The following is a 26,605-nucleotide window of genomic DNA, read 5'->3' on the forward strand; positions in this document are numbered from 1 at the left end:
TTTTTTTTTATTTGTCCTTTCTAATTTGACCTCGTTTCCACTTTTTGTAGCACTCTGAAGATCTCCTGGTTAAGCCAGGGTGATTTCTTACCATACTTCCAATCTTTCCTATGCATTGAGATTGTTTGCACTTATGCCCTTAGTAATGTCTCTTTTTTTTTTCTTTAAAAAATAAAAACAAAAAAACCCCTCTCCTGAACCTTTTTTCTCCTTAAACTTGTTTCCCATGGGATCTAACCTGCCAGTTCTTTGAGTTGCTAAAGTCTGCCTTCTTGAATTCCATTTTCTTTAATCTGCTGTTTCCGCTCCTACCATTCCTTAGAATCCATAACTCTGTCATTTCCATGATCATTTTTACCCAGGCTGCCTTCCTCCTTCAGAATGTCAACTAGTTCCTCCATGTTTCTCAGCATCAAATCTAGAACAACCTCTCCCCTAGTCGCTTTCTCCACCTTGTGTAAGAAAAAGTTGTCTGCAGTGCATTCCAAAAACTTGTTGGATAATCTGTGCCCAGCTGTATTTTCCCAACTGATGTCTGGGTAGCTGAAGTTTCCCATCACCACAAAGTCCTGTGGATGATTTTGTTAGTTGTTTAAAAAAAGCTTCATCCACCTCTTCTTCCTGGTTAGGTAGTCTGTATTAGACTCCTACCATGAAATCACCCTTGTGTTTTTTGGTTTTTTGTTGTTTGTTTTTTGTTTTTTTTACCCCTTTTACCCTTACCCTGAGTCTTTGAACAGGTCCTCCTGTGTGTGGACACTTACTTCAGTTTAAACCAGGCTCAGGCTTAAATCAGGTTTAGCTTGTGCTTATAAATTTAGAGGTGCAAGCTAAACTGATATAACTAGCTTTAATTTGATTTAAGAACGTCTGGACAAGGGTTTGTCCTAGTTTATTTACATTGTTTTTTTTTTTTTTTTTTTTTTAAACCTGTGCAACTTTTGTGTAGGAAAAGCCCTGCAAATGGACTTATCTAAACTGAATTAAACTTGGCTTAAACCAGAACAAGAGTGTCCACACAGTCCCTGGTTTAATTCAGTCATTTAAAAAAAATCATACTTTCAGTTAAGCCAGTGCAACTTTCTCAACAGAGAGCCCCTGAGGTTTGGCAAATAGAGAGGCGGAAAACCCAGGAGCAAATGAGCTTGACCTTAGTTTTCTTCTAGGTTCTACTGTTGATCTTGTCATCCCTCCCTCTTTTTTGTCAGATATTAGAGGAAGTGGAGATTCCTTGCAAGTAGCTTGAGTGTACAGGGTCTGATATTCCTTCTTTCTTTAAAAACAAGACTTAAATGCCCAATTTTTTAAATCTTTCCTCATAGGTCAAATTTCTAAACCATATTTTTCAATAAAGCCTTTTTACCTTTTCAAAAGTGATCTCTCCTGTGATGTAGGTTTCTAATGGTATTAAGCACAAACATTCTTCCTTGAAAATTTCACCATCAGAAAAGCTAACAAACAGCACTAGCTGGGCAGTGTCACTTAAATCGCTTGATTTGTCCACTTCAAGAGACATGTATTTGGCATTTTTTTAAATCAGAAAGCAGTGCTGACAAACAATCCTTGTAAATTACCTCCAGTCTTTGCACTGCTGTGGAATCAGACAGGGGAACTTGCATTACATGGTTCACAATGTCATCTTTGTTTTTAATCTCTGGCAAAAAGCTCCTCTAGCATTTCCACCGTGCCCTCCTTCACAGGCTCGACATCCAGGAAAGGCCTTTTCTTTTTAGCTAGTACCACCATTATCCAAAGAGAAGCAGCTGTTGCTTTTTCCTGTACAGTCCCTGATGTTGTGAGAATTCATATCACACTTCAGATGTCAGAAGTGTGATATTTTCAATTTTGTCATGTCTTCCAAAACTGCCAGGAGACTAGGCCGCATTGATGTAACTGTGCTTTGATTTAAAGTGGTGCCTCACGTTGACAACCCTACAGACAGACACAGTGGTCTGGCATGTTAAACACCAAGATTTTGTGTTTAAATGAGATGGCATAATAAAAAGAAAATCCACTATCCAGTTTAGGTTAAAAGCTCGGTTTTTGCTTTCAACTTTGCAATGTTTACTCCCACTAGCATTTATTTTTTGGTTCCATTTCCATCACTAATGAAAAAACAGGCGGCATCCTAGCTCAACTGTAGCTGATGCTATCGTGAGTACTTAAGATCCAGTAAGTTACTTACTAAGGAAGTCCTAGGCAAATGATAGGCTGCACATCACTGTTCGTGAATTTAATTATAAACATTTTTGTAAGATGAGCTGGTGGGCCACACAAGAAGGCTTGGCGGGCCACATTTGGTCCACGGGCTGCCTATTGAGTGTCATTGCATGAGACCAGGGAAAGAAACTAGATTGGCTTGGCATGATTTGTTCTTGACAAATCCATGCTGGCTATTCCTTGTAACCCTATTATCAGCCAGGGGCTTACAAATTGATTGTTAAATAATTTGTTCCATTGTCTTCCCAGGTATTGAAGTTAGATTGAGTGGCCTATAATTCCTTGAGTCCTCTTTGTTTCCGTGTTTAAAGATAGCTAGGAGGTTTGTGCTTCTCCAGTCTTTTGAGATTTCACTCACCCTCCAGAAATTCTCAAAGATAATTGCTAATGGCTCCGAGATATCTTCAGCTAGTACCTTAGCGTGCAGCTACAAAACCTTAAGTGGGAGTCCTGGAGCCAGCCCAGCCTGTAGACAAGCTGAGGAGATGCATTTAGACAGTGCATCTCTGAGGCAGTTTCTGCAGGTGGGGCTTCTATGGAGTTGCAGCCACAGATTAGGGTTGCTCACTATGGCTAAATGAAAAACAAGAATTTGATTTCCCAAAATAACAAACCAAAAAAACCCCCAAAACCCTTTGCTTTGTTCTGCATTGGAATGAAAGCTAGCCCTTCTGAATTTTTTCATGAGGAAACACGAGAGACAGACCCCTTCCCCTCCTAAGAATAGCCAGTAGCCTTGTCCTCTGCTTCATTTAGATAGGGAGTTGAACCTGGAACCCAAACGGTAGGTGCGTGCTCTAACCACCCTAACGGAGGCCAGGTTGAGGCTCCTTTTGAAGATTTGTCCCTTGTCTAAAAATGCTATGCTTTCCTAAACCAAAGCGAATTGGGATCCGTATTTACTGCTTTCTACTTCAATATTTTTATCAGTGATCTAAACAATGATGGAAAAATCTGATGGCAAAGTTGGTGTAAATGTAAAAGTAAATAATGAGGAGGACAGGTTACGGTTAGAGTGATCTGAATCACCTAGTTAAATTGTCACAATCCAATAAAAAGATTTTTAATACAACCAAATGCAGGGCAATACATCTGGAAACAATGAATGCATGATATGCCTACAGAATGGACTCTGTCTTGAAAAGCAATGACTCAGAGAAGGACTTAGGGGTTGTGGTAGGTAATTACCTCAACATGACTGCTCAGTGATGCAGTGGCAAAATGAGCTAATGTGATCCATGGATGTATAAAAAGGGGGAATATCAGGTAGAAGGATTGAAGTGATCATGCCTCTGTACACAGCATTGTAAGACCACTATTAGAATACTATGTCCAGTTCTGGTGTCCATGGTTCAACATGGATGTGGAAATACTGGAGAGAGTTTGAAGGAGGTCCACAAATATGATCTAGGGGCTGGAAAACAAGCCTTACAATGTGAGGTGTAAGCACCATAACTTAGTCGTTGCATCGAGACTAGATATCTTTCTAAAAGTTATGCTTTAATCCAGTTTCTGGGAGAAATTCTATGGCCCACGACAGGAGGGGGAGAGTTTGGGATGGTCATGATGGTCCCTTCCAGCCTTGGAATCTCCTTGGTTCATCCCCTTCCTTTCCTTCATGGACATGGGGAGGACAGGATTGCAGGCATTCCCCTCAATATGCTCATAACACTTGCAGCTCTGCATTCAGACTGTGACTATAAACAAATCTCATGCTTCAGAGTTTGTGGGTCATCTCCGGGGTCAGGAAGGATTTTTTTCCCCCCTGATGCACAATTGTCCAGATGTATTCTGGGTTTTGTTTTGGGTTTTTTTGCCTTCCTCTGAAGCATCAGAGACTGACCACAGCTGGAAATGAGACACTGGACAGGATGGACCAGTGCTCCGAAGTGATACAGAGAATCCTCTTTCTTAGGGCTGGTCCACACTACCCGCCCAATTCGGCGGGTAGAGATCGATCTTCTGGGATCGATTTATTGCATCTCATCTGGACGCAATAGATCGATCCCAGAAGCGCTCCCCCGTCGACTGCGGAACTCCTGCTCGCCGAGAGGAGGAAGCGCTGTCGACGGGGGAGCCTGCCTGCGCTGCGTGGACCCGAAGTAAGTAAATTTAGTTCGATATAGGAAACGTCGACTTCAGCTACGCTATTCTCGTAGCTGAAGTTGCGTTTCCTATATCGATCCCCCGCCCCAGTGTGGACCTGCCCTTAGATACTTGGCTGGTATATCTTGCTTCCAGTGTTTGGGATTAAACTGATCATTAGCTTTGGAGTTAAGAAGGAATTTTCCCCCAGGTTAGATTGTCAGGGATCTTGGAGCGAGGATTGCCTTCCTTTTCGGTGTGGATTGCCTGTTAGGACCTGCTGGGCATATTTCACCTAATCAGTTCCTTGCCATAGCTGAGGCCTAGGTGGCACCTTGGTCTCTCTTCTCTGCCTGCGGCACACAACAGTTGAGTCTCCTGAGGACTGAAATGCTCAGATTTAACTAAAGTCATTGAGCTTAATATAGGAGTATTTGGGTGAAATTTAACACCCTGTGATATACAGGAGGTCAGAATAGATGATCTAACAGTCCCTTCCAGCCTAAAAATCTATGAAACGTTGATCTGACCTGCTGTACTATTCTCATAATTTCCATCCTGCACTAAATGTTGATATTTCAGAATTTGTTTTGATCCTGAATCAGGATGAAAAGTTAAAATATTCAAATGCAGCATTATGAAAAATCGCCATCTGGAGATGTCAAAACATTTAGTTTTGACTTGGTTTGACTTTAATCTGTGTCCCCCTAAGCTGCTGCAGTGCCTCATGGGAACTGCAGTTTGGATGCCCTGTTTGGGACTCCCATAATGCACTGCAGCAGCTCAGTCAGAGGGGAGGCTGCTGTATGCACTATGGGTGGTTCAGCTAGGGAGACTGGCCTATAGAGGGGAATGGGAGTGTGAGGTACCAGACCTACAATTCCAGTGAGGCACTGCATCCGCTCAGGCGAGACATATTAATATTGACACTACCCAAAATGTAATATTTCATTTTTAACTTAACAATGGAAAATCCAAAAAAAAATTCAGTAAACTCAAAACTTTTCCAGGGAAAACTGATTGTGCAGAAACTGCTTTGTTCTATCAAAAACATATTTTGATGGAGAATTCCTGGCCAGCTCTACTCAATAGCTTAGTTATTGTTCTGGATTCTTGTGTTAGTAAACTGTTGGACTGTATAGTGAGGAGGGGGCAGCAAATGTTTGTAGTTCAAAAGATTTTACTACTGGTGGTAGTAGTAGCAACTCTAAGGGAGAAGGATTTGGATGGGTGGGGGGGTGTTTCATGTGATCTTGGGAATCTACATATGAATGTATTTGAGAGGCAAGAAGACCTAGGGAATATAGATAGGGGTAATGGCATAAATACTGAAGGGTGGGGTTGCCAAATTATTTATTTTAAAGCTAACATGAAGTTGGAGTCTGGAGAAAGTTTCTGGGCTTTGAGTAAATGGGGCAGTGCCTTTGCTCCTTTCCTCAAAGAAAATTAAAACAGCATAGAATAAGAAGTAAATGACTAATCACTCAGGTGATTGCATCACTGCTGTAGCCTGGCCACACTTTACTCCCAAAGTTGTGGACTTTTAAATAACAAACAAATTTATATTTCTGTGTTATGGAGATTAATGTACTTTGTATTCCCTTTCTAGCTATGACAAAACTGTCCCCAATATGTCAGGAACAAATTAACCCCAAATTCCCTTAGTACTTTTACAGCTATCCAGGGGAATATATATTTTACAGTGCTATTTTCTTCTTTTGCTTTTACATAAGTAGGGTTTTTTTTGTCTGTACTGTAGTTAGCTGAACATGGATATGACAAACACGTAAGATGTTAAATTAATGTATGGAAATTGTGGTTTCGACCTTTTTTGGGTAAAGATGGTCTGAGTTGTTTTCACCCAAAAGCTTTTAACCTACAGGTGAACTTTCTGGGGGGAGCAGCTACTCTGTTGTAGTAAATGTTCCTAATGCAGCTACTCCGTTGTAGTAAATTTTCCTAATGTTGCTATGACAAATGTTGGAGATGAGGAAATGGAGATCTTGTTACAGCAATACTGTAAAATGAAACAATTGCCTGTAGTTTAGTGGAGACAGATGGGTGTGGACTTAAGACAGCAAACAAGGAAACTATGTATTATGCAGTTCCAGAGTGACTCAATGTGGTCATTCCAGTTGGGGTAGGTTTTCTCCATATTTTTCTCTCTTCGCACTTACCTCCCACCTTTCAGCAGATCCCCAAATTAACCTGACCACCGGTGCATTATCTAGTCCTCAAGAAATACCTAACGTAGTGGCTTGTCCTCCAGTAAATACTAATGTTATAATTGGGACTCGGCAGCAAGCTGAAACTGTTGTGCCAAGGCCCTGTAGTTTCTGCAGCAGATTCAGGTAAACTTTAATTCAGCAGCTCAGTTCTAGCTCTAGTTTAATTCAGCAACATCTAGCTCCTTAAGATGTACAGAAGAAAAGCTCTCTAAAAGGGCCCTACAAAAGATGGTATTTGTCTCCATTTTACAGGGGGGGGAAACTGAGGCACGGGGTGATGTGACCTGTGCAAGGTCACCCTGCAAACTGGTAATAAATCTCGGAGAAAACCTCAAGTCTCTTGACTTAGTCCAGTGCACTTTCCCCCAGTCTATGCTGTTAAAACAGATAATACACCCCATACACTATCCCTTGTGGTGTCTGAGGTTGGTTGGTTTGTTTTTTTTAACCGAATACATCTTAGTTTATGGTACCCTTAAATTTTAAATGTTTGGCTAAGTTTTGTATTGAAGATACAATAGCTGAACTATGGATGGAGGGGAACCTGGAGATCAACAGCTGGGCAGGGAAAAGTTGGTACTTCTGACATTCAGGAAGGTGGGTGACAGTTTAAGTGTTGGGCAGTTCGGAGGTAGCTGAATCTTCTGATGCAAGAGGGGATGCCTCTCCTCACCCTCCTGGACAGGTGACTGGACACTGGGGGTGAGATCCTGTGCTCTGCCTCTTAGAGGCAGAGCACCAACCTCTCAACCCAGGTGGAGCAGGGCTAAGGTAGGTTTAGGCCACTCTTTCATCCACCTGATCCTGGGCCACTGCAGGGGCTGGAGTGACCACTAGTGTTATTTAGACAGCTCTGTCTAAATTAATGGCAGCCTATTCCTGCCATTCAGTCTTGATTAAAAATTGCCAGTGATGGAGAATTCACCACAGCTCTTGGTAAGTTGTTCCAATGGTTAATTATCCTTACAGTTTAAAAGACACACACAAAAAAAGCCTTATTTCCAGTCTGAATTTGTCTAGCTTCAACTTCCAGCCATTGGATTGTTATCTTTTTGTCTGCTAGACCGAAGAGCTCATTATCTAATGTTTGTTCCCTGTGTAGATAGTTATAAACTGTAATCAAGGCAGCACCCCAAGTTCCACCACCTATGGCTAGGAAAACAAGCTTATGCAATTTAATGTTTATTTTATTTATATATATATAGTGTGTGTGTGTGTGTGTGTGTGTGTGTGTGTGTGTGTGTGTGTTTACAGCTGTATAGTCTGAACGGTACTGTATTGCCTATTTCTTTGGTGCTACATTTGTCTCCATTAGAAAAGATTTAAATCCAAGTCAATCCCTGTCCTGTTGGTCACAGTGGCAAACTATGTAAAACAAAGCAGGAAGACAGAAGGCTGAAAGAGTATGGCTAACTAGAGAGCTTACAGCAGCGTAGCTGCACCGATGCAGAGAGCTCTCCTGCCAACTTAATTAATCCACCCCCAACAAGTAGCGGCAGCCATGTCTGCAGGAGAAGCTTTCCCGCCAACATGTCCAGACCAGCATGTAGGTCAGTGTAACTTGTCAGTTGGGGGGTGGCTAATTCACACCCCGAGCGACATAACTCATGTCGACTTAAGCTGTAGTGTAGCCATAGCCAAAACTTGCTGTCTACCCTTATCCATGATCAGCTGAAGACCCCAAACTGCAGAGAGATGCTGCAGCTTTGGAGAAAGCCAAAAGAGCCGCCTTCTTCTTGGCAAGATCACACTGGAAATAGTGTCACCTCGGAAGGAAAATGAATTGTAACACTAAATCCTGGGAATTTCCCAGGGAAAGGATAATTCTTCTAAACACACAGGGCCTGTCTTGGGTTTTGGCTTTATAGTACAAAGGTGGGAATCTAGTCAATACAGTACTTTCCCCTTCCCTCCTACAGACCCTCAGGTCATGTCAACGCTATGGGGGCTATAATGGCACAACTGTAGTGCTGCATGTATGTCGCTGTAGCACTGCAGTGTAGACGTTTCCTACACTGATGGAAGGAGTTTTGCTGTCTCTGTGTAAGAAATCCACCTTGCTTAGCAGCAGTAGCTGAGTTGATAGAAGAATTCTTCTGTCCATCTAACTGCGTCGATGCTAGGGGCTTGGTTGGCTTAATTATGGTGCTGAAGGTGTGAATTTTTCACACCCCTGAGTGATGTAGCTGGGTCAATCTAAATGTAAAGCGTAGACCAGGCCTCCATCATGCTGTAGGGTCTCTTCCCCATCATCCAGTTCATTTCTCTAAGGTAAACAGGGAAGCAGAGCACCAGCACCTTCAGCAGGGCTCTAATAAGAAGGGCAGCAATAAAACACATTCATATTTCACTTTAACAGGATACATTTAAGATCCAGACACAGAGAGCCTCTCTGGATGTTTACCTGGCCGATGGAAGGAATGTTAGGCTTGATATCCAGACATCGGACACTGCTGAAAGAGTACTAGAGGTAATGGGTTTAAAATGGGATACTGTTGAAACTGCTAAATTTAAGGAAAAGTGTGTGAAGAGTTGAGATGCTTTCCCTCATATTTTAGTAGGACATAGGCAAAAATGCTTATTTGAGGGAATACCTGAAGAAAACATACACTTGGCATTGTTTACTAATTCTGTAGATAAGTTTCTTAAAGTTTTTATATTTATTAGCATTTTTCCCCCTCTGCCCTTAACCTCACCCGCTCAACATCCCCGCAGCTCTTTTTGTCTCCAAAGGTAGCTGTTTTGGCCCTGTGTACAGGAGGCCATCTAAGATGATTAGAGAACTGGTTTTGTTTTTTAAAAAGCTTGTTTTAATATAGTTCAGGCCAAATCTGTATAAACGTTGTGTTGCCAGCCAGTGTGGCCAGAGACAGTGTTCTACATTTGTCTTAAATATAGTTTAAGACTGTTGGTGTGCTGACATGCCTATTGTTACTATCCTAGCACATAGGAGCTCTAGTTATGGATCTGGACTCCTTTGTGCTTGGTGCTGTACAGACACAGAACAAAAGGAACAGAGGTTCCTGCCTCTACAGTAGAAGGAGTCTACAATCTATGTATCTCGCTGACCAATGCCCAATCTTTTTTTTTTTTCCTGGTGCTCCCTCTTTCTATCTGTCTTGTATCTACCTGTTGTCTATAGTAAGTATGAAGACCCTTTAGGGTAAGGAGTGTCTCTTTGTTCAGTGCCTAGCACAATGGGGCTGAGGTGTCTAGATTTTGCCACAATACCAATAATAAATAGTTACAAGTTTTGTCTTAGACACGCTAGCAGCCAAACTTTGTTTAAACACAGAGAGTCTGAACCGGGTTGTAACATCTTTTTTTAATTCAAAGATGACAATAGGCCTGTTATAGATAGGGGGGCTTGAGTTGCTGGCCTGTAATCTTTTTTTTCTCTTCTTAGTAACGGAAGCCAAACTATTGCCATCTGCCTGATTTCTATTTTCTCATCCCTTTCACATTCTGAGCTTCATCCTCCAACATTCCTCTAGCCAGAGATGGTGAGTGTGTAACAATATGGATGCTACTTCCCCAGTAGCCACTGTTGCTGCTGCAGGGGACACAGAAAGCCAGATTGCGTGAGGTTGGTGGGCAATTACCCACCAGTACTCCCATTGACCTCAGTGGGATTATTTGTGCACGTAACTGCTCGCCATCCTAAGTAAAGAATTCATGCAGTCTGGCCCTCAGATGTTACTCTGGCTAATGAAGTCTCTCCACCTCTTTGCCACACACATTATCATTGCCTCTAATATCCCTGTTCATCATGGGTCCAAGAACTGAGAGCACTAAATCTCTTCTCCAAGCAAAGTCCCTGATATAGCACAGAGAGAGAACTGCCCAAATACTGGCCAGATTATCTTTCTTAAGTAAAGCGCACTGCAGCTGAGCAGCTGCTTTGCCTTGTGTAAAGATTTCTCTCACTTTGGTTTCTTTTCATTAACAGATAGTTTGGCCCAATGGTTCAGGCTGGCCACACAACATTGTTCTAGCAGTTCTACATCATGCAAGTGAAATGAATTCCACACACCTTCCTACAGTGATTTTTTTCCCCACCCCTTTGAAAAGCATCATGTTCAAGTTTGTTGAGCCTCTTTCTACCTTTGGAGCTCTTCACTGCTTAGTTGCCAAAAAAAAAAAAGGACTTGCAAAACAAGAAAATCGGTTAATCTAAAAGCACATACAGTAACTCCTCACTTAACGTTGTAGTTACGTTCCTGAAAAATGCGACTTTAAGCGAAATGATGTTAAGCAAATCCAATTTCCCCATAAGAATTAATGTAAATAGGGGGGGTTAGATTCCAGGGGGAAAATTTCACCAGACAAAAAACTATATATTATATAGATATACACACAGTATATGTTTTAAACAAACAATTTAATACTGTTTACAGCTATGATGATTGTGAAGGTTGGTTGAGGTGGTGAAGTTAGAGGGTGGAAGAGGGAGGGATATTTCCCAGGGAATGCCTTGCTGCTAAATGATGAACTAGCACTCGGCTGAGCCCTCAAAGGTTAGCTCCCTGTTGTTAATGTAGCCTCTCATCAAGGCAGCACAAACAGGAGGGAGGGGAGACAGAGACAGACACACACCTTGTGTGTGGGAGGGAGAGAGAGATGCACACTGCCCCTTTAAGTAAGCTGACCCACTCTTAAGTGCATTGTCTTTTTAAGTGGATCAGGAAGTTGAGACAGCAGCTGCTGCCCCAGGCTCTCTGTCTCTCTCCGTCTGTGTCCCCTCCCTGCTCTATATGGAGAAGGGGTAAGCGGGGTGGGGGGAGGGGGCACCCTGACATTAGCCCCCCCCTTCCCCGCCTGCACAGCAAGCAGGAGTCTCTGGGAGCAGCTCCAAGGCAGAGGGCAGGAGCAGCACATGGCAGTGGGGGGAGGGACAGCTGAACTGCCTGCAATTGATAGCCTGTAATTGATAGCCTGCTGGGTGGCTGCAGCACAGGGAACTTAGGGGAGCGGGGAGCTGATAGGGGGAGCTTATGGGGGGCTGCCGATCCACCCTGGTTACGAGCCTCCACCAGCTAGCTGCAACGGGCTGCTCTTCCTGCAAGCAGTGGACAAAGCAGGCGGCTGCCAAACGACGTTAGAAGGGAGCATTGCACAACTTTAAACGAGCATGTTCCCTAATTGATCAGCAATGTAACAATGAAATAGCGTTAACCAGGACGACTTTAAGTGAGGAGTTACTGTACCCTTCAGATTTATATCAGCATGACGGTAGCTTCCTTCTTCGTCACTGGCATCTTCAGTCCCATCTCTCCATAAAAATATCTTGCTATCTAAGCACTTGTGCATATTGTTCTGATACCCTTGTTTGTCCTGTTTAAGGGCCAGATCCTCTTCAAGCCGGTGCACTCTTTGTGCAGTAGTACTTTGGGTACATTTCACAATAAAGTGCCATGTACACTTATGGCACTATAGGCAAACAGCAATGATTCTGATAATTCATTGGCACTGTAAATGCTGCCTGTTCTTTGATTCCCGTTAGCATGGGACAGGCTTAGGGGCATGTGTGAGCTTTCTTCATTATATATTTGTCTCACCACGTTCCCCCTGGTAGCTTCCCAATTAATAGTGTAGAGTCTACAGGGGTTTGGAGTAATGTATACTGGGGTATGCCTTGAGCCAAGAATTAGAAAATTAAGCTCAATACCGACTGAATGTTTCACATTGGGTAGCTCTATGAAGTGTGTTGAATAGAAGTAGGTGCTTCATTTGGATCACTGCGAGATGCTGTACTAAGTGATGAGTTTCTGACACTCTGTAGTGCCACCTTGCAATTTCAGGTAACAAGTTAATGGGGACTTTGGGTCAAGAAAATATAGGGTGAAAGTTAGTCCTGGTCAGGGTCTTTTCTGCCTGGGCCTCTGAACATTTATTTTAGTGCTCTAAGTGAGGGTTGGGGGGAAGTGATATTCTGCTCCAGCTCTCTCTCAACTGGAAGTGTTTGTAGAATTGGTCTCTAAGGTGCCACAAGTACTCCTGTACCTTCTAAAGGCACTCTGAAAACTTGTACTTCCACCTTGTGTTCAGACCAAACAAGTCCTGCTTCTCCCACTGCTTCTTATGCCAACTCACACACCCAGCAACTAAACTATGGAAAAATCATTTTCCTGGTGAAAGTTTTTCCATGTCCTTGCCTCTCCATAGTTGCATCTCAATGACTTCCTGATCAAATGGGCTGCTCATAATTGAAAGAGGCACCTTTTTTACTATTTTACCTGTGAGCCCAGGAGGTTCTGTGGTACCCATTGAGTGCGGGAATGGTGGGGGTAGGCTCTGGCTGCTTTAAATTAAGCTCTGGTTTCCGATGCCTGAAGCAGAAAATAGGCAGAGTGGAGTGTTTTCAGCTCCTCTTCCACCCTACACTTTCCATTCCTCTCCCTGCCCCACCCCTTCCTCTCACACGTCCACCACTTGAGGTTGTGGGGCAGGACTGGCACAGGACTGTTCCTACATTCTTTGCCAGCGGGGCTGGGGGCCATTCCTCCTTTACATCTTTCGGGTGGCATAAAGGGGCCATAGCAAAACAGAATCTGCTTCTGAGAGTCAAGCTGGGTAGGTCTTTCTTTCTTTCTTTCTTTCTTTCTTTCTCATGCGATGCCAGTAGCAAGAATGTGGAGGGTTGACGTTTAAGTCTTAACGGCTGCTTCTGCCTAGAGGGATAAAGGAACAGTTTAAAAAAAAAAAAAAATTTTTTTTTAAGCTGCATTAATGGCTGGTGACCAGACCTTGTATAAATTCATGATCGGATGCATAGGTGACCTCCTTTTTTCATTTTTTGTTTTTAAGGTTGTCTCATACAAGATGGGGCTGTCAAGAGAATTAATAGGATATTTTAGCTTATTTTTTATTCAAGATCACAGCAATGGAGTTCTCTCTGGTAAGCCATGTGCAGTATGTGTCACATAATGCACCCCTGGGTGGGCCGTTGCCAGTGGGGATTGGATCTCTGGATCTAAAAGCATTACTCTATGCTGCTTGAGCTATAAGACTCATCGCTGTTAGCTGATGAACTTCCAGCCTTTGAATCTCTATATGTAGCCCAGCAACCACGAGGGAGGAACAGAGGATTACAGGTGGGTTGGGGTTATCTATAGCATAGTGGACTTTGCCTATAAGCACAGTTTGCATTGCATTTAATTTACAAGGCATATAGTAACTTGGTCACTATTGTGTGGGTTGTTTTGGTAAATATTGAGCTAGGTTGGCTTTATTTCAGGCTTCTCTGCAAATGGTTATACTTTGAAGTAAAAACTGTTTATGTAATCTCAAACTCAGATCTGAACACTTGGAAGATTTCCCCCTCTAGCCCCTTATAAAATGAAGTCCCTAATTTGCTTTCATTTATGCCCTCTTATTCCACTATTTCACTTTTTAATTGATAAGCATAGAAAGGTCATAACAGTGATGGAACTGGATGTGCCCTAAATCTAGGGTGTGATTCTCTGTGCTCACAAAATGTAGAAGGCTCTTGGAGTACTGTGTGTTTTTGTCCAATATGGGCTGGTGATACACATATGCCCTCTGCCCCTCCCTCCATTTGGGCAGCTGTAATCTAGTGGACGGAACCCGGGACTGGGACTCAGATCTGTGTTGAAATCTTGGCCCCATTGAAGTAAATGGCGAAACTCTTGTTGACTTCAGTGAGGTCAGGATTTCACCCTTGAATTTGCTACCTGACTCTGTTACTGATTCTGTGTGGCCTTGGACAAGTCACTTAACCTCTCTCTGCCTCAGTTTTCCAGTCTGCAAAATGGTGATGATGATACTCTCCTGGAAGTATTTTCAGGTCCATAGACAAAAAAATGTGCTGTAGAAGTACCTTTTACGGTGATCTAGATTTTTTTAAATGTATGTAAGATTAAGGCTGAAAGACTTCTGGGTGTTAGGGTCATGACAGGTGTTCAATCCCTTGATGGGTTTGTAGTACAACTATCGCTGCTAAACTTCACTACATATGGTTATTTTATTTATCATTTCTCTGTCTTGACTATGTCTTGCTTTTATGGATGTGGAAGGATGAATGTGATGCTGAGTGTGGAATCCCCAGCTTTTATTACATGAGTAGTAGGTGAAAGTCTGTGCTATTGCATGTGTGGCAGTTGGGCCAAGTAACCAATCAGTGCATTCTCCCTTATACAACCAATGAAATTGTTGCATGCAAATTTAGCTGTAGAGTTAGGGTGGTGATTTGTCTAATTACGTCTGATATTACAATGGTCTAGGACTCTTGGCACAATATGAGGTCCCTGGAATAGATGATGTTTTATAAAGTCATATTCAAAATTACTAAATATAAAAATATTTGTTGTGTATATATTTGTTAATGGTGATAGAAATTCTATAAGAGAAATAGGAGCTGCCCCTTTAAGAATAGGGTGGGAGCACACTGAGTGAGCTACTGCAGGGCCTAAAGTAGGGATGGGCAAACTATGGCTCGCAGGCCGCACCCGGCCTGGCAGCCATTTTAATCCAATCCTCAAGCTCTGGCTGGGGAGCGGGGTCTGGGGCTTACCCCGCTCTGGCACTCTAGCTGGGGAACAGGGTCAGGGGCTGCTCCACGCAACTCCCAGAAGCAGCAGCATGTCCCCGCTCCAGCTCCTACGCAGCTCTGCTGCGCGCTGCCCCGTCCGCAGGCACTGCCCCCGAACCCTGGCCAATGGGAGCTGCGGAGGCGGTGCCTGCAGACGGGGCAGTGCGCAGCAGAGCTGCCTGGTCACGCCTCCATGTAGGAGCCGGAGGGGGGACATACCACTGCTTCCAGGAGCCACTTAAGGTAAGTACGGCCGGGAGCCTGTACCCAAACCCCCTGATACCCCTCCCGCCCTCTGAACCCATCGGTCCCAGCCCGGAGCACCCTCTTACACCCCAAACCCCTCATCCCCACCCCAGCCCAGAGCCTGCACTCCCCCCCATGCCCCAACCCCCTGCCCCAGCTCTGATCCCCCTCCCACCCTCTGAATCCCTTGGTCCCAGCCCAGAGCACCCTCCTGCACCCCAAACCCCTCATTCCCAGCCCAGAGGGGGCCCCCCGCACCTCACACTCTCTGCCCCAGCCTGGAGCCCCCTCCCACTCCCTGAACTCCTCGTTTCTGGCCCCACCCCGGAGCCCGCCCCCCCAGCCATAGCCCTCACCCCCTCCTGCACCTCAACCCCAATTTCGTGAGCATTCATGGCCTGCCATAAAATTTCCATACCCAGATGTGGCCCTTGGGCCAAAAAGTTTGCCCACCCCTGGCCTAGAGTGTTTAGAATATGTGCTGATGCAAGAGAAGGCTGTTTGTAGCTGGGCTCTGAGGAGATTTCTGTCTGCAAGAAACTCCTAAAGCAAAAGGTTTTGTATTCCTAGAATAAACAGTGTTTACACTGAAAAGCAGAGTCTTGTGATTAAGGGTGTAACAATGGCATAGACACACTCCTTACTGTTTCACAAGTGTAATTCATAAAGTCCAAGTGGCTGAGAACTTAAAAATTGGACAGTAACAGACCACACTTATCAACCTGTTGACATTCTGAACAAAAATTGCTCTCAACCATGATTGTAGCTGTTTCCATTGCTTCACACTGACTCAGCAGAAGTTCTAGGCTTCAGTGTGAGACACAGCCAGGGGCAATCCTGGAATCTTACATCTAGGTAAGATATGTTTTATAGTTAAGTGTATTTGTTTATATACTATTTGACATATTCACAAATGAACTTATCTCTGAATTATGTTTGTATAAAAATACATAGCATATTGGAATAAATTTTCCACATATTGCACTTTTATTTACTTTAAAACTTTATAAAAATGGACACATTGAATTCTCCAAGTACGTGTACAAACTGCTTTCAAATATATATACACACATGCACGCGCACACACACACGTCAATCAGTGATGGATGATAAAACCTGCCAAGCTGCAGCATAACCCCCAGAGTCAAACCACCTTAAGGAAACACCTAAATACTCACATGCTTAAAGTTACACACACGTTTAAGTACGTTGCTGAATTGGGGACTAAGCACAGGAGTAAGCACTTGCAGGATCAGGCCCTTAATTTTATGTTTGGAAAACTTCTTATTGAAAGCAGTCACCTCTTGTGTGACTTGTATTCCTTACTGCACTTTAGTGATAGTGTGTTTGTCTTCTGTTTCATTCAATCAATGAATAACCCAAAGTGCCACAACCCTATTAGTGTACATCCGAATCACAAAACATTTATTTTGCCTCCCATAATTGCAGCTGCCCCTAACTGCTCAGCGTTATTTGAGATCTATACTAACTTAAATCTCCTTTCCTGGATTTCTCAGTTTAGTGCTCCTTACTTGCACTCCTTGCATTAGTATAAAGCAGAATAAGGAGACACTGATATACTGCTCCTTAAAGATTAGGTAAAGAGGTGGGGGTGGGGAGTGTCTAAACAACATGATTGTCACCTACCATTTTCATCATTTGTTTTTGTGATGTCCTCTTTCTTTTACATAACATGTTGTCATGGAGCACTTACTGAAATACTAAAATAGCCGTTCTGCTTCAGTGGGGTTTCAACCAATCAGGCTTATTTGTCTCTTTGTTTTTTTCCTACCTGCCCTGTCCCTAGTGGTGAAAAAAGTGGCAGAATTTGAACTTCCCTACGTGAGTCTTCAGAGTATGAAAGAGTCAGACTGTAAGATTGGGATCAGAAAATGGTGAGCTGGAAGCTGAAGAGAAATTTGGAAGATGCATTAAAATTATAAATGTACTAGAGAAGAGAATCCTCACAACTTAAATTCTGTGTATTTGGCCTGAGAGCATAACACACACAGCTGCTTTTTTTTTTTTTTTTTTAGGAATATAATGGTTCCTAACTGCTGGTCTTTGGACCTCTCAGTGTAATGTTGGAACTGACCAGTTTATATGATCCTGCAACAGTTGTTGATGGAATGTCCACTATTGCAATCAGCCAATTACTCTTGAACACTTTCAAAATCTATAGATACAGATGGTTTGTTGTTGTTGGTTTTTTGTTTGTTTGTTTGTTTGCCAAAGCCACCAATAAAGGAAACCTTTTATACTTATTTTCTTTTCTTTAGTTAATGGTGTTTCTTTATTTATTTTTTATATTCAGCATTGTATCTCCTACAAGAAAAATGGGAGGACTGGGGGTTCTCAGCTGCAAATTGCAGTGTGTATGGGGGAGGTTGTTTTGGGGGAATTGTCTTTAAAGATCTCATTGCTAAATATTAAATCACAAAAGACCTGAATTATAGCAGTGCCACTATGCTTAAGTGTCTGTCACTGAGCTATATAAAAATATTTTCAGACACTTGTAACTTGTCAATTTTAAATTTAACTGGACTGAAGCTTGGCATACATAAGCCCTTCTATTAAATTCTCCAGTTTATAAGGGCTTACCTACATAGGGAAATTTAGTGGCAGAACTATAGCAGTACAGTTATACTGCTATAACTTCCTGTGTGGACACTCTTATTCCAGTCTGAGTGCTTTTTTGTGGTTTAGCTTATGTGTATTGGAAATAGCGTAAGCTAAACCACAAAAAGACACTCATATTGTACAGTATAACTGTACTGCTATAGTTCTGCCACTAAACTTCCCCATGTAGGTAAGCCCTAAGTTTTAGACACATGCAAGAGAAATATTAAATGGAGTTTTTTAATACTTAGATTCTAAATCATTGTTTTCCATATTATTGTGATAAAAGCAGATGAGCAATTTAATTTATTTCATACCGTAGTCTATTTGCTACAATGCTGTAAAGAGTAATTTTTTTACATACTTCACTGATGTGTAATTTCAAAGATGTGACATATTGCTGTCTTTTATTACTTTTGAGTAGTGGGATCTTTCTGTATCTATTACTGCTTGGTTATACTCCCAAGTGCATATTTATTGCTGAATGGAAATGCTAATTGTTGTGCTTAGAAATGTAATGTTTAATATTTTTGCATTTGTCAGGTATCTGGATCCCTCTCTTGATAAAATGTTAATGGACTGTAGAGCTTCAGTGAATTTACTCTATATGCAGGTAACAAAAGAAGAAAACTCCTGATACTTCTAAAAGCTAATTCCCAAAATGCATCTCCATTTTCATAATGTAAAAGCTATGTTTTAAATAGTGCAAGTTATCTGAATATTAAGTATGGCCAAGTACTTCCATCTTGTTGTTTTTTTCTTTTTTTATTATTTAAAAACAAAAGAAATAACCATGGATGAGCTTGTTCTATGAGACTTTTTCATGTACAAATAACACTGTCTAGTTTGCAAATTCTGTTTAGTGTAAGTAATTATTGCATGCATACAGGGGATTTATTTAGACATTGGTCCGTTTGCTTCTCATGACAATATATGTAAGTCCTATTATGTGCTAGTGGTGTTAAGGTTGAGATCACACTAGCATACTGAACACTTCCACTACTTACCATTTTCTCAAAAAAAAAAAAAAAAAAAAAATCGTTTGAGGATTAAAATGTCTCCTGGTAGTCTCTGCCCAGAGGTTAATTTTTTTTGGAAGATTTCATAAAACTCCACTAGGCTTCTTCTGTTTTATCTGAAGGTAGAAAAAAATAAATATCCGTAATAACTTTTACACTCCTCCTTTTCTATTGAGAACTCAACGCAAAAGGCTTCAAACCTGGCACGTGCATTGTCTTAAGCAATCTCTGTTAACAAATTTCAAGGTTGTAATTCACCCTCTGTGCAGCTCCACCCGTGATCGTATTGGTGGAAGCTGTAGTGTAGACAGGGCTCCAGTGTCCTTACCACTATATTGTGCTGGGAGGTCCTTCAGTGTCATGATTAATTACCATTTTTGCTTGCTCATTTTATTTTTAAAATTGGTAGTTGTGCCCCATCATTCCATGTGGTGTTACATTTTCTCTGTGTACTGGAGTCATGTTCTGCACAAGCAAACGAGCAGGTTGTCAGAGTAACGATAGATACCGCTTTTCATAACCAGAGGTCAGGGGCTTGCAGGTATGTTGGGCAACGCTGAATTAGAAACCATTTTGGTGCAGGGACTAAGGGTTGAGTAGACTAAAAGTTGTGTGCAGCTGTCCAAAAATCTGAGCACGTGTTTTAAAAGATGTTGGGATATCTTCCCCACCCCCACAGTAAAGGGCAGATGGAAATACCCCTGCCCCCCCCCCCATTTTTAAGTTAAAATTTACTAACTCTTCTAAATAAGGCACTGCGGGAAATTGAGAAGAATTGGGTCAAACCCACAGATGGACAGATGCAGAAACTGGAATCGCTACAAAAAGCGGCAAACAAAATGAAGGTAAAGTGCTCTTTTAAAATGATATAAACCTATTGAGAGAATATATTTCAGGATGTAGACCCTTGAGGCTGCAGCCACATATATTTAATGTGGTTTTTCTCTGAAAAGTGACTCTGTAAAAATGGCATCATAAAGTTCCATATTTATCCTCTCCTTCCCCCCCTCCCTCTGTGACTTTCAGATCCATTTTACAGATAAACTGAGATAGAGACACCAGATGACTAGAGCTGGGTGAATAATGGATTTTTTTGGTTCACTGCAATTCCAAAAAATTGAAGAAAATTTTTTGGGTTAAACATTTAATTCACTCCAAAACAAAATGTTTCAATTATGAGCATTTATTAAACACTGTTAATGTTTAATAAAAGTGAAGGAAATTTCTAAACAACGTTTTTCTGAAGCAAAAAAAATGAGTTTAATTTAAAAAATGTCAGAATAAAACATTTCCATTGTTTCAGATGGCGGGGAGGAGGGGGAGAGGGGTTTGACTGAAACAACTGGCGAATTTTAAACCAATTCGCAAGATGGCTTGGTATTACTGAATCTGCATTTTTAGCCAAAAAAAAAATTCAGATGGAAAAACTTTTCAAGGTCTAGAGGTGACTTCAAGGCCACAGTGAACTGGTAGAGCTGGGATTAGAAATCAGGTCTTGGTTCCTTGTGTCTTGCTCAGTTACTAGATCACAACTGCCTCTGTACAGAAGATCATGTAGGACACTATATTTCATCACTTTCCGATTCTGTGTTTCTGATGCAGGTTCTAGAGCTGGTTCAGGAAGTGCAGCACTATGGATATATACAGCTTGATCCCTGCACCTGTGACTATCCAGAAGTAGGCTGTTCTGCTGCTGTTCATGTAGGAAATAATGAGATTAGCTGCTGCATAAAGTTACCTAGTAACCAGACCAAAGAGGTCAGCTTCAAGATCAACAGGGTGAGGTGCTGGCAGGTCACTTTTCTAGTAAGTACCTTGTTGACATTGCAGCTCCCCAAATATTTCAACACATTTAATTCAAAATGACTTTTGAGATCAAGGCTGTCAGGGATCAAGGCTGTATGAGATCAAGGCTGTCAGGGAGCCGGTCAGAGCTCTCTAGTTCTCAGATACCTTGCCCCCAGCGTACGTACCTTCAGCTGCCTTCCCCTAAGCTAGAAGGTGGAGTGGGACAGCGGAACTGGCACATGAGGTAGCAGAGCCACCTTAGTCAACTTTATGTTAGTGGAGATTTCACCCTTCGCAGAGGGACTCTTCCAGTACAGATCTCCATCCGCTTCAAATTCACTTTTGCCCTGTAAGCCACACAAACTGAACCTGGCTGACTGGAGAGTCCAGCCCTGATTCTGAGTTAATACCTCTTTGTGGCAGTTTCTTCTCTTTCTCTTCAGGGCGCTATTACACAGCCAAAAGACCAAGGACACGAGCAGACCCTAGAGTTCAGGTTCGAGTACAATGATTCGGACTCATGGAGATGGATCGTCTTTTACACAAAACAGGTTAGCTTCAGGGCAGTAAAGAAAAAGGCCTTTGATGAAAAGTAGGCTGCTAGCCACTGGAGCTGGAATTTACTCTTCAGTGCTTGTGTGTGGCTCCTATAACTAGACAACTGTTGTGTCTGTGCCAGTTCAGTCTAAGGACAGACTTACATGGGAGCTCAAATGCTTCTCCCCAGAGAGAGGGTTGAGATTGGCAAGAGAAATTGCCCTGCACTGGGTTGCAAGCCTGGAATGGTATGCAGAGGTGTTAGTTTTCTTTTTTTATTTACTAGTCCAGTGGATAGTCACAAATTTTAATGTGGTGGAAATGCTTAACGACTAGACACTATCTTCCACATGGTAGATGATGCACATGAATATTACACTCAAGTACATGTTAAATAAAAAACAGGTACATGATAGATATAAATCTATACCAGCATATTGTAAATAATAATAATTTTAAAAAATCCCTTTTTCCTCCTTCAGTACTGTCCCACCTCACTCATCAGGTCTCTGGCTGCTGTTCAAAGAAAAAGGTGTTCAAAAAGAGAAGTAGCCAGTATACAGTTATGCACCAGAGCTGTAAAACTCAGAGCTGGATATGAAAAAAACCAGGGTTTTTTGAGGGTTGTGTGTGGAATCTGGGGGTCTTGGTACAGGCCCATCCCTAGTACTTTGCTTTTATTAAAAAAAAAAAAAAAAGCAAACAAGGGAATATGGTGTGTTCTTCAAATAAGCTGTTTCTCTTCTTTCCCCTCCTCTTTCCTCCCTTTCCTTCCCCCCACCCCAAACCTGCCAAAATTAATAGCAGATAAGACTTTACAAGTGAAATCAGAATGCTTAATTTTTCACGCATTATTTCTGCATTCCAGTATGACTCTGTATTGTCCACCCACTTATGTAGTAGCTCATTATTTTGCTGCTACTCAGAGTTTTACAAGAACATGAATCACCCCCATATTCACAAGCCAAGAGGCTTTCCATTTTGGTCGCTGTTATGGGAAGAGAGCAGCCAAATTGAAATTCCCTCATTGTTAATTTTCCTGCTGAATCTGTTAACTAGAGCTGTCCCTAGGCTCCAGGAAGTAGGAAAACTGCGATCCTTTCTTCAAAAGTGAGAGAGAGAAAATATAGCCTGAAAAGGTGCCGGGAGGACCCCAGGGCTTGATCTAAAGCCCACTGAAGTCAATGGAAAGACTCCTATAGACTTTGATGGGCTTTGCATCCGGCCCCAATAGAACTGGTGGTGCTGCCATGCCCACTGCTTTCAGTTCACACTACCACTGTAACCATGCAGTGCGCAATGGCAGTGAGATTGACTCCAAGTAATTGCAATATACTGTCAAATATATACTATTTGCATTGTTGCAACAACTTTTGCATGTAGACACAAGGGGATCTGAATTTAAGAGGTGCTGAGCACTTGCTGCTCCCATTTACTTCCGTTGAAGTTTTGGGTTCTCAGCACTTCAGAAACTTGAGTCTAAGGTGTGTTAGAAGTATGGTAGGTACTATACTTAATTTGGTATTGTCAATACCAGTGCAATTTGCCTAAGCCAGCCTTGAATGTAGCTCAGCTGCTCTAGAGGCACAAAATAGGGGTAATGAGAAGAGAATAACTTGCGGTACAGAACCCACAATAAAGACACCTACCCTAAGTTTTCTAAGTGGTGGTGTCAGGGTTTAGTCACAGTGAGATTGGATTGCAACTAATTTGGTGAGCACAAATATTTTAAACACATGGTAAAATTAACCAGATTAGGCAAGTAATAGTTCAGTAGTTACCAGGAAAAGTGGGAGGGGAAATAGGGTTGAGTAAATCTTTAACAAAAGAAACTAGAATATATTCTGTTTATCTACTTAGGCATTTCTACTGAGTAGCTGCTTAAAAAAGATAATATCAGAACAGCTGATGAAGACAACCAAAGGAGACAAAGAAATGGTGAGCAAAGCAATCTATCTGCATCTCTTGGTGCCCAAGTATATGGCAGCTGGCCAGCAACTCTCACTTGTCTATGCTAGGGAATTTTTATGGGAATGAAATTTCCATTGCTGCTATCATCAATTCAGCTGCATCAGTGGCATCTGCAGTGTAGAAAAGGCTCTTGCAGCTTCCAATATTTTTACTGTAGATTGAATTGCCAAGGTGGTGGAAATGTCGCAAAAAATATTGTGATCTGGATTTCAAAGATGACCTTTTGTCGTAATGGTGTTTAATGTTAGTCTTTCTCTATCCCCCTCTAGCTTTTGTCACATATGACAAAGCACACTTATGTGTCTTCCCTCACTTGCTGTATTCAGGTCCTGTCTGAATTTTTGTTTTCTGCTAAGACATTTTGTTCACCATGTTTGCAGTGATCAGTCTAAAATTTTGAAAAATTCACACTGAGACAGAGAGGGCCTTTTTTTAAAAAGAGAGAAGTTTAGTAAACTTAAAAAGTAAAAAGGCTAATAGTCAGAAAGTTCCCTGTTGCCCTTGAATGTTTTTTTTAAATTTAAACAGGAACATCTTTTATAGGTGTTAGATTTATTCATAATATTTGAAATTATTAATATGGGAAAGCACCAAACACCAATGTAACCATAAATTCTTTTTATGAAATCTAAAGGCCAAACAGTAGTTTATGCAGTTGCTATAAAGATGCCTAAAAGCCTAACTAATAAGCAATTTACTACATCCAAACAGTAACAAAACATTTATAAGCATATGATTAAGATACTTTCAAATGGGCTAAACCCAGGAGTGATTAGACCCATATTGGTTTGCTCAATGTGGTCAGGCAGGTACTGTATTAGCAATGAACCCTTTTAAGAGTTTACTTTTTATACCCTTTAACAAACAAGTGATGTCATTGCCAATTACTGACTTCTGCTAAAAAAAAATTTGAGACAGTTCACCCTTCTTTCCAGTCTTAATCCAGATAAGATTTACAGCCTTCTTTCTTCCCAAGGCCTTTCCTTTCTTATCTTGTCCCCCCATTCCTTGCTTACCAGCAGAACAATGGGAAGGTATAGGCTTGTTTCTTTTAAGACAGTTTGTCTTGTTATTGGAGCTCTTTATTTTATTAGTTACTTTTGGAACCATATATCCTTCCCACACTACAACTAATACTACTTATTCTCATGGACTTCTTTTACTTGCTGATTCTGGCCTTCTTTACCACACACACACACACACACACACACACACACACACACACACACACTTTTTTTTATATAGATATATATCTCCTTGACCAAATTAATCTTTAATTTTATACTTATCCCACAATAGGTGTTTCTATGGTGGTCTTAGCTATAGTGACTGAGTGCTAAATGTCAATACCTTTGCTGACATCCTGAAATTTGACGGTATTGTAGAACAGCTGTTATGTTCAATTCTTTTTCTTTAAGAAGTGAAAGGAAGAGAATGCATGTGGGCTGCCGGATTAGTACTTGGATTATGATATCGCCATGCTCATTAAAGTGAACAGGAAGGCAACAAATGACTTCTATGTTCCGTTTTAAGCAATTAATAAACAAACATTGGGTAAATGGAGATGGAGACCAATTTGAAACTGATTTAATCTTTAAACCCCAAGTTATTTTTAGTAGAGAGATGCTAACATTTTAAATGTGGCAGTGATGGCTAATTTTCAGATGCTGCTGCTGCTGCTGCTGCTGCTACTACTACTACTACTACTACTACTACTACTATTTAGTAGCTATAGTGATTTTGAACCGAATTAAGGAAGTGTAAATAAATGAACTAATGCCCTACTCCTGCTCCCATTGGATTCAATGGAAACTGGGCCAGGCCCAATGTGGTTTGTCTGCATACTTGTTTTCTTTGCGTTTTTACTGTGTTTTAAATTTCATTACTCTGTGTAGCAGATTGAGATGCCTGAATCCCTGAAGAGTAAAAAATCCAGCGTCCAACAAAGTCAGGTCAGTGAGTGAGTGTGACATACCCGAGGTACAATCCACACTGAGGCCAGGTCTACGCTACAGACTTGTATCGGTATAACTATGTTGCTCAGCGGTGTGAAAAATCCACAGCCTTGAGTGACATAGTTATACCGACCTAACCGCCTGTGTAGACCGCTATGGCGACAGGAGAGCTTCTCCCATCAACATAGCTCCCACCTCTCGGAGAGGTGGATTAACTACGCCAACAGGAGAAGCTCTCGCGTAGGCGTAGGAGCATCTTCACTAAAGTGCTATAGCGGCACAGCTGCCGTGCTGTATGTGAAGACAAGCCCTGAGTAGTTGTCATCCCTGCCTAGGCGTGCCCATTATAGTGCCTTGCTGCTGTAGCCTCCAACCCGGACTGCTCACAAACAGCCTCCAGCATGTAGGTCACTCCCAGCTCTGGCTGTGTGTTCTGCAGCCAGCCAGCCACACCTTGGCTCTTAATAGCTATAGTTATGCTGCAGGGTGACCTGAACATATCCCCAGTCCAAGATCTTCCCTCCGAAATGTATGTCTTGTACTGCCCAGCCCTCTCCTGGATAGCACAAATATATTAAGTCTCTTATTCATTTAAGGAAATAATATGCCAGTTTATCATTTTAAATAGTTACCCAAACACTTCAATTTAAACACACTGTATTAGATCAAATAAAACAAGCTTATTAACTACAAAGAGATTTTAAGCGAGTATAAGTAATAAGGTATAAAAGTCAGAAATGGTTATAAGAAAAATGAGAAACTGCTTACTGGTGCCTAATTTAACAAATGATATTAGATTCAAGCAAAGTTTGTCACCATATGCTGCAGCAGATTACTGGCCAAACTCTCAGGTCAGGACCCTCCCTTCCCACCCAAGTGCAATGGCTGTTTTCCTTTGTCATCTTACGTGCAACCAGAGACACACAAGGAGAGAGAGAAGGGGTGTTTGCCCTTTCTTTTTATAGTCCTGTCCCCCACTTTGAGAACTGTTTACAGCTGAGAGCAAGGTGATAGGCAGTCTGCGTGGAAGGAAACTCCATGCTCTTTCTTATAAGGGCTATAAACCAACCACTAAATGTGCTGAAATTAGGAAGTAATTTTCCTCCATGAGCAAATTATTCAATGATTGTCTGTTGTGAGAGGTTTCTTGTCCCTTTCCTCTGAGGTATCTGGTAGTGGGCACTGTTAGAGACAGGCTACTGGACTAGATGGACCACTAGTTTGCTCCAGTATTGCAATTCCTATGTAAAAATCCACATCTGTTTGCAGATAACTTGTCAGTGGAAAAAGGGAACTAGATTGTCTGAATAGATCGTTCACTGTCAATCGTTCACGTAATGATTGAGAAAAGACCCTAGAATTTGAGCCAATAGCCTCGTCTGGTGC

The 26,605-nt window shown here is 41.8% G+C and overlaps 1 protein-coding gene across 1 annotated transcript in view; it reads left to right on the forward strand.

Annotated features, from left to right (window-relative positions):
• SNX31 (sorting nexin 31) overlaps positions 1 to 26,605 on the forward strand; it is a 52,090-nt gene that overhangs the window by 21,541 nt on the left and 3,944 nt on the right. Inside the window, exons 5-13 of the mRNA XM_065399927.1 lie at positions 8,893 to 9,003; positions 13,341 to 13,431; positions 17,138 to 17,225; positions 18,493 to 18,562; positions 19,721 to 19,813; positions 20,571 to 20,774; positions 21,200 to 21,307; positions 23,154 to 23,231; positions 25,160 to 25,216. Coding sequence (XP_065255999.1) covers positions 8,893 to 9,003; positions 13,341 to 13,431; positions 17,138 to 17,225; positions 18,493 to 18,562; positions 19,721 to 19,813; positions 20,571 to 20,774; positions 21,200 to 21,307; positions 23,154 to 23,231; positions 25,160 to 25,216 — 900 coding nt within the window. The remainder of the gene's footprint in view (positions 1 to 8,892; positions 9,004 to 13,340; positions 13,432 to 17,137; positions 17,226 to 18,492; positions 18,563 to 19,720; positions 19,814 to 20,570; positions 20,775 to 21,199; positions 21,308 to 23,153; positions 23,232 to 25,159; positions 25,217 to 26,605) is intronic.

The sequence above is a fragment of the Emys orbicularis genome, chromosome 2 (assembly GCF_028017835.1).
Source record: "Emys orbicularis isolate rEmyOrb1 chromosome 2, rEmyOrb1.hap1, whole genome shotgun sequence".
In the NCBI taxonomy this organism is placed as follows: Eukaryota; Metazoa; Chordata; order Testudines; family Emydidae; genus Emys; species Emys orbicularis.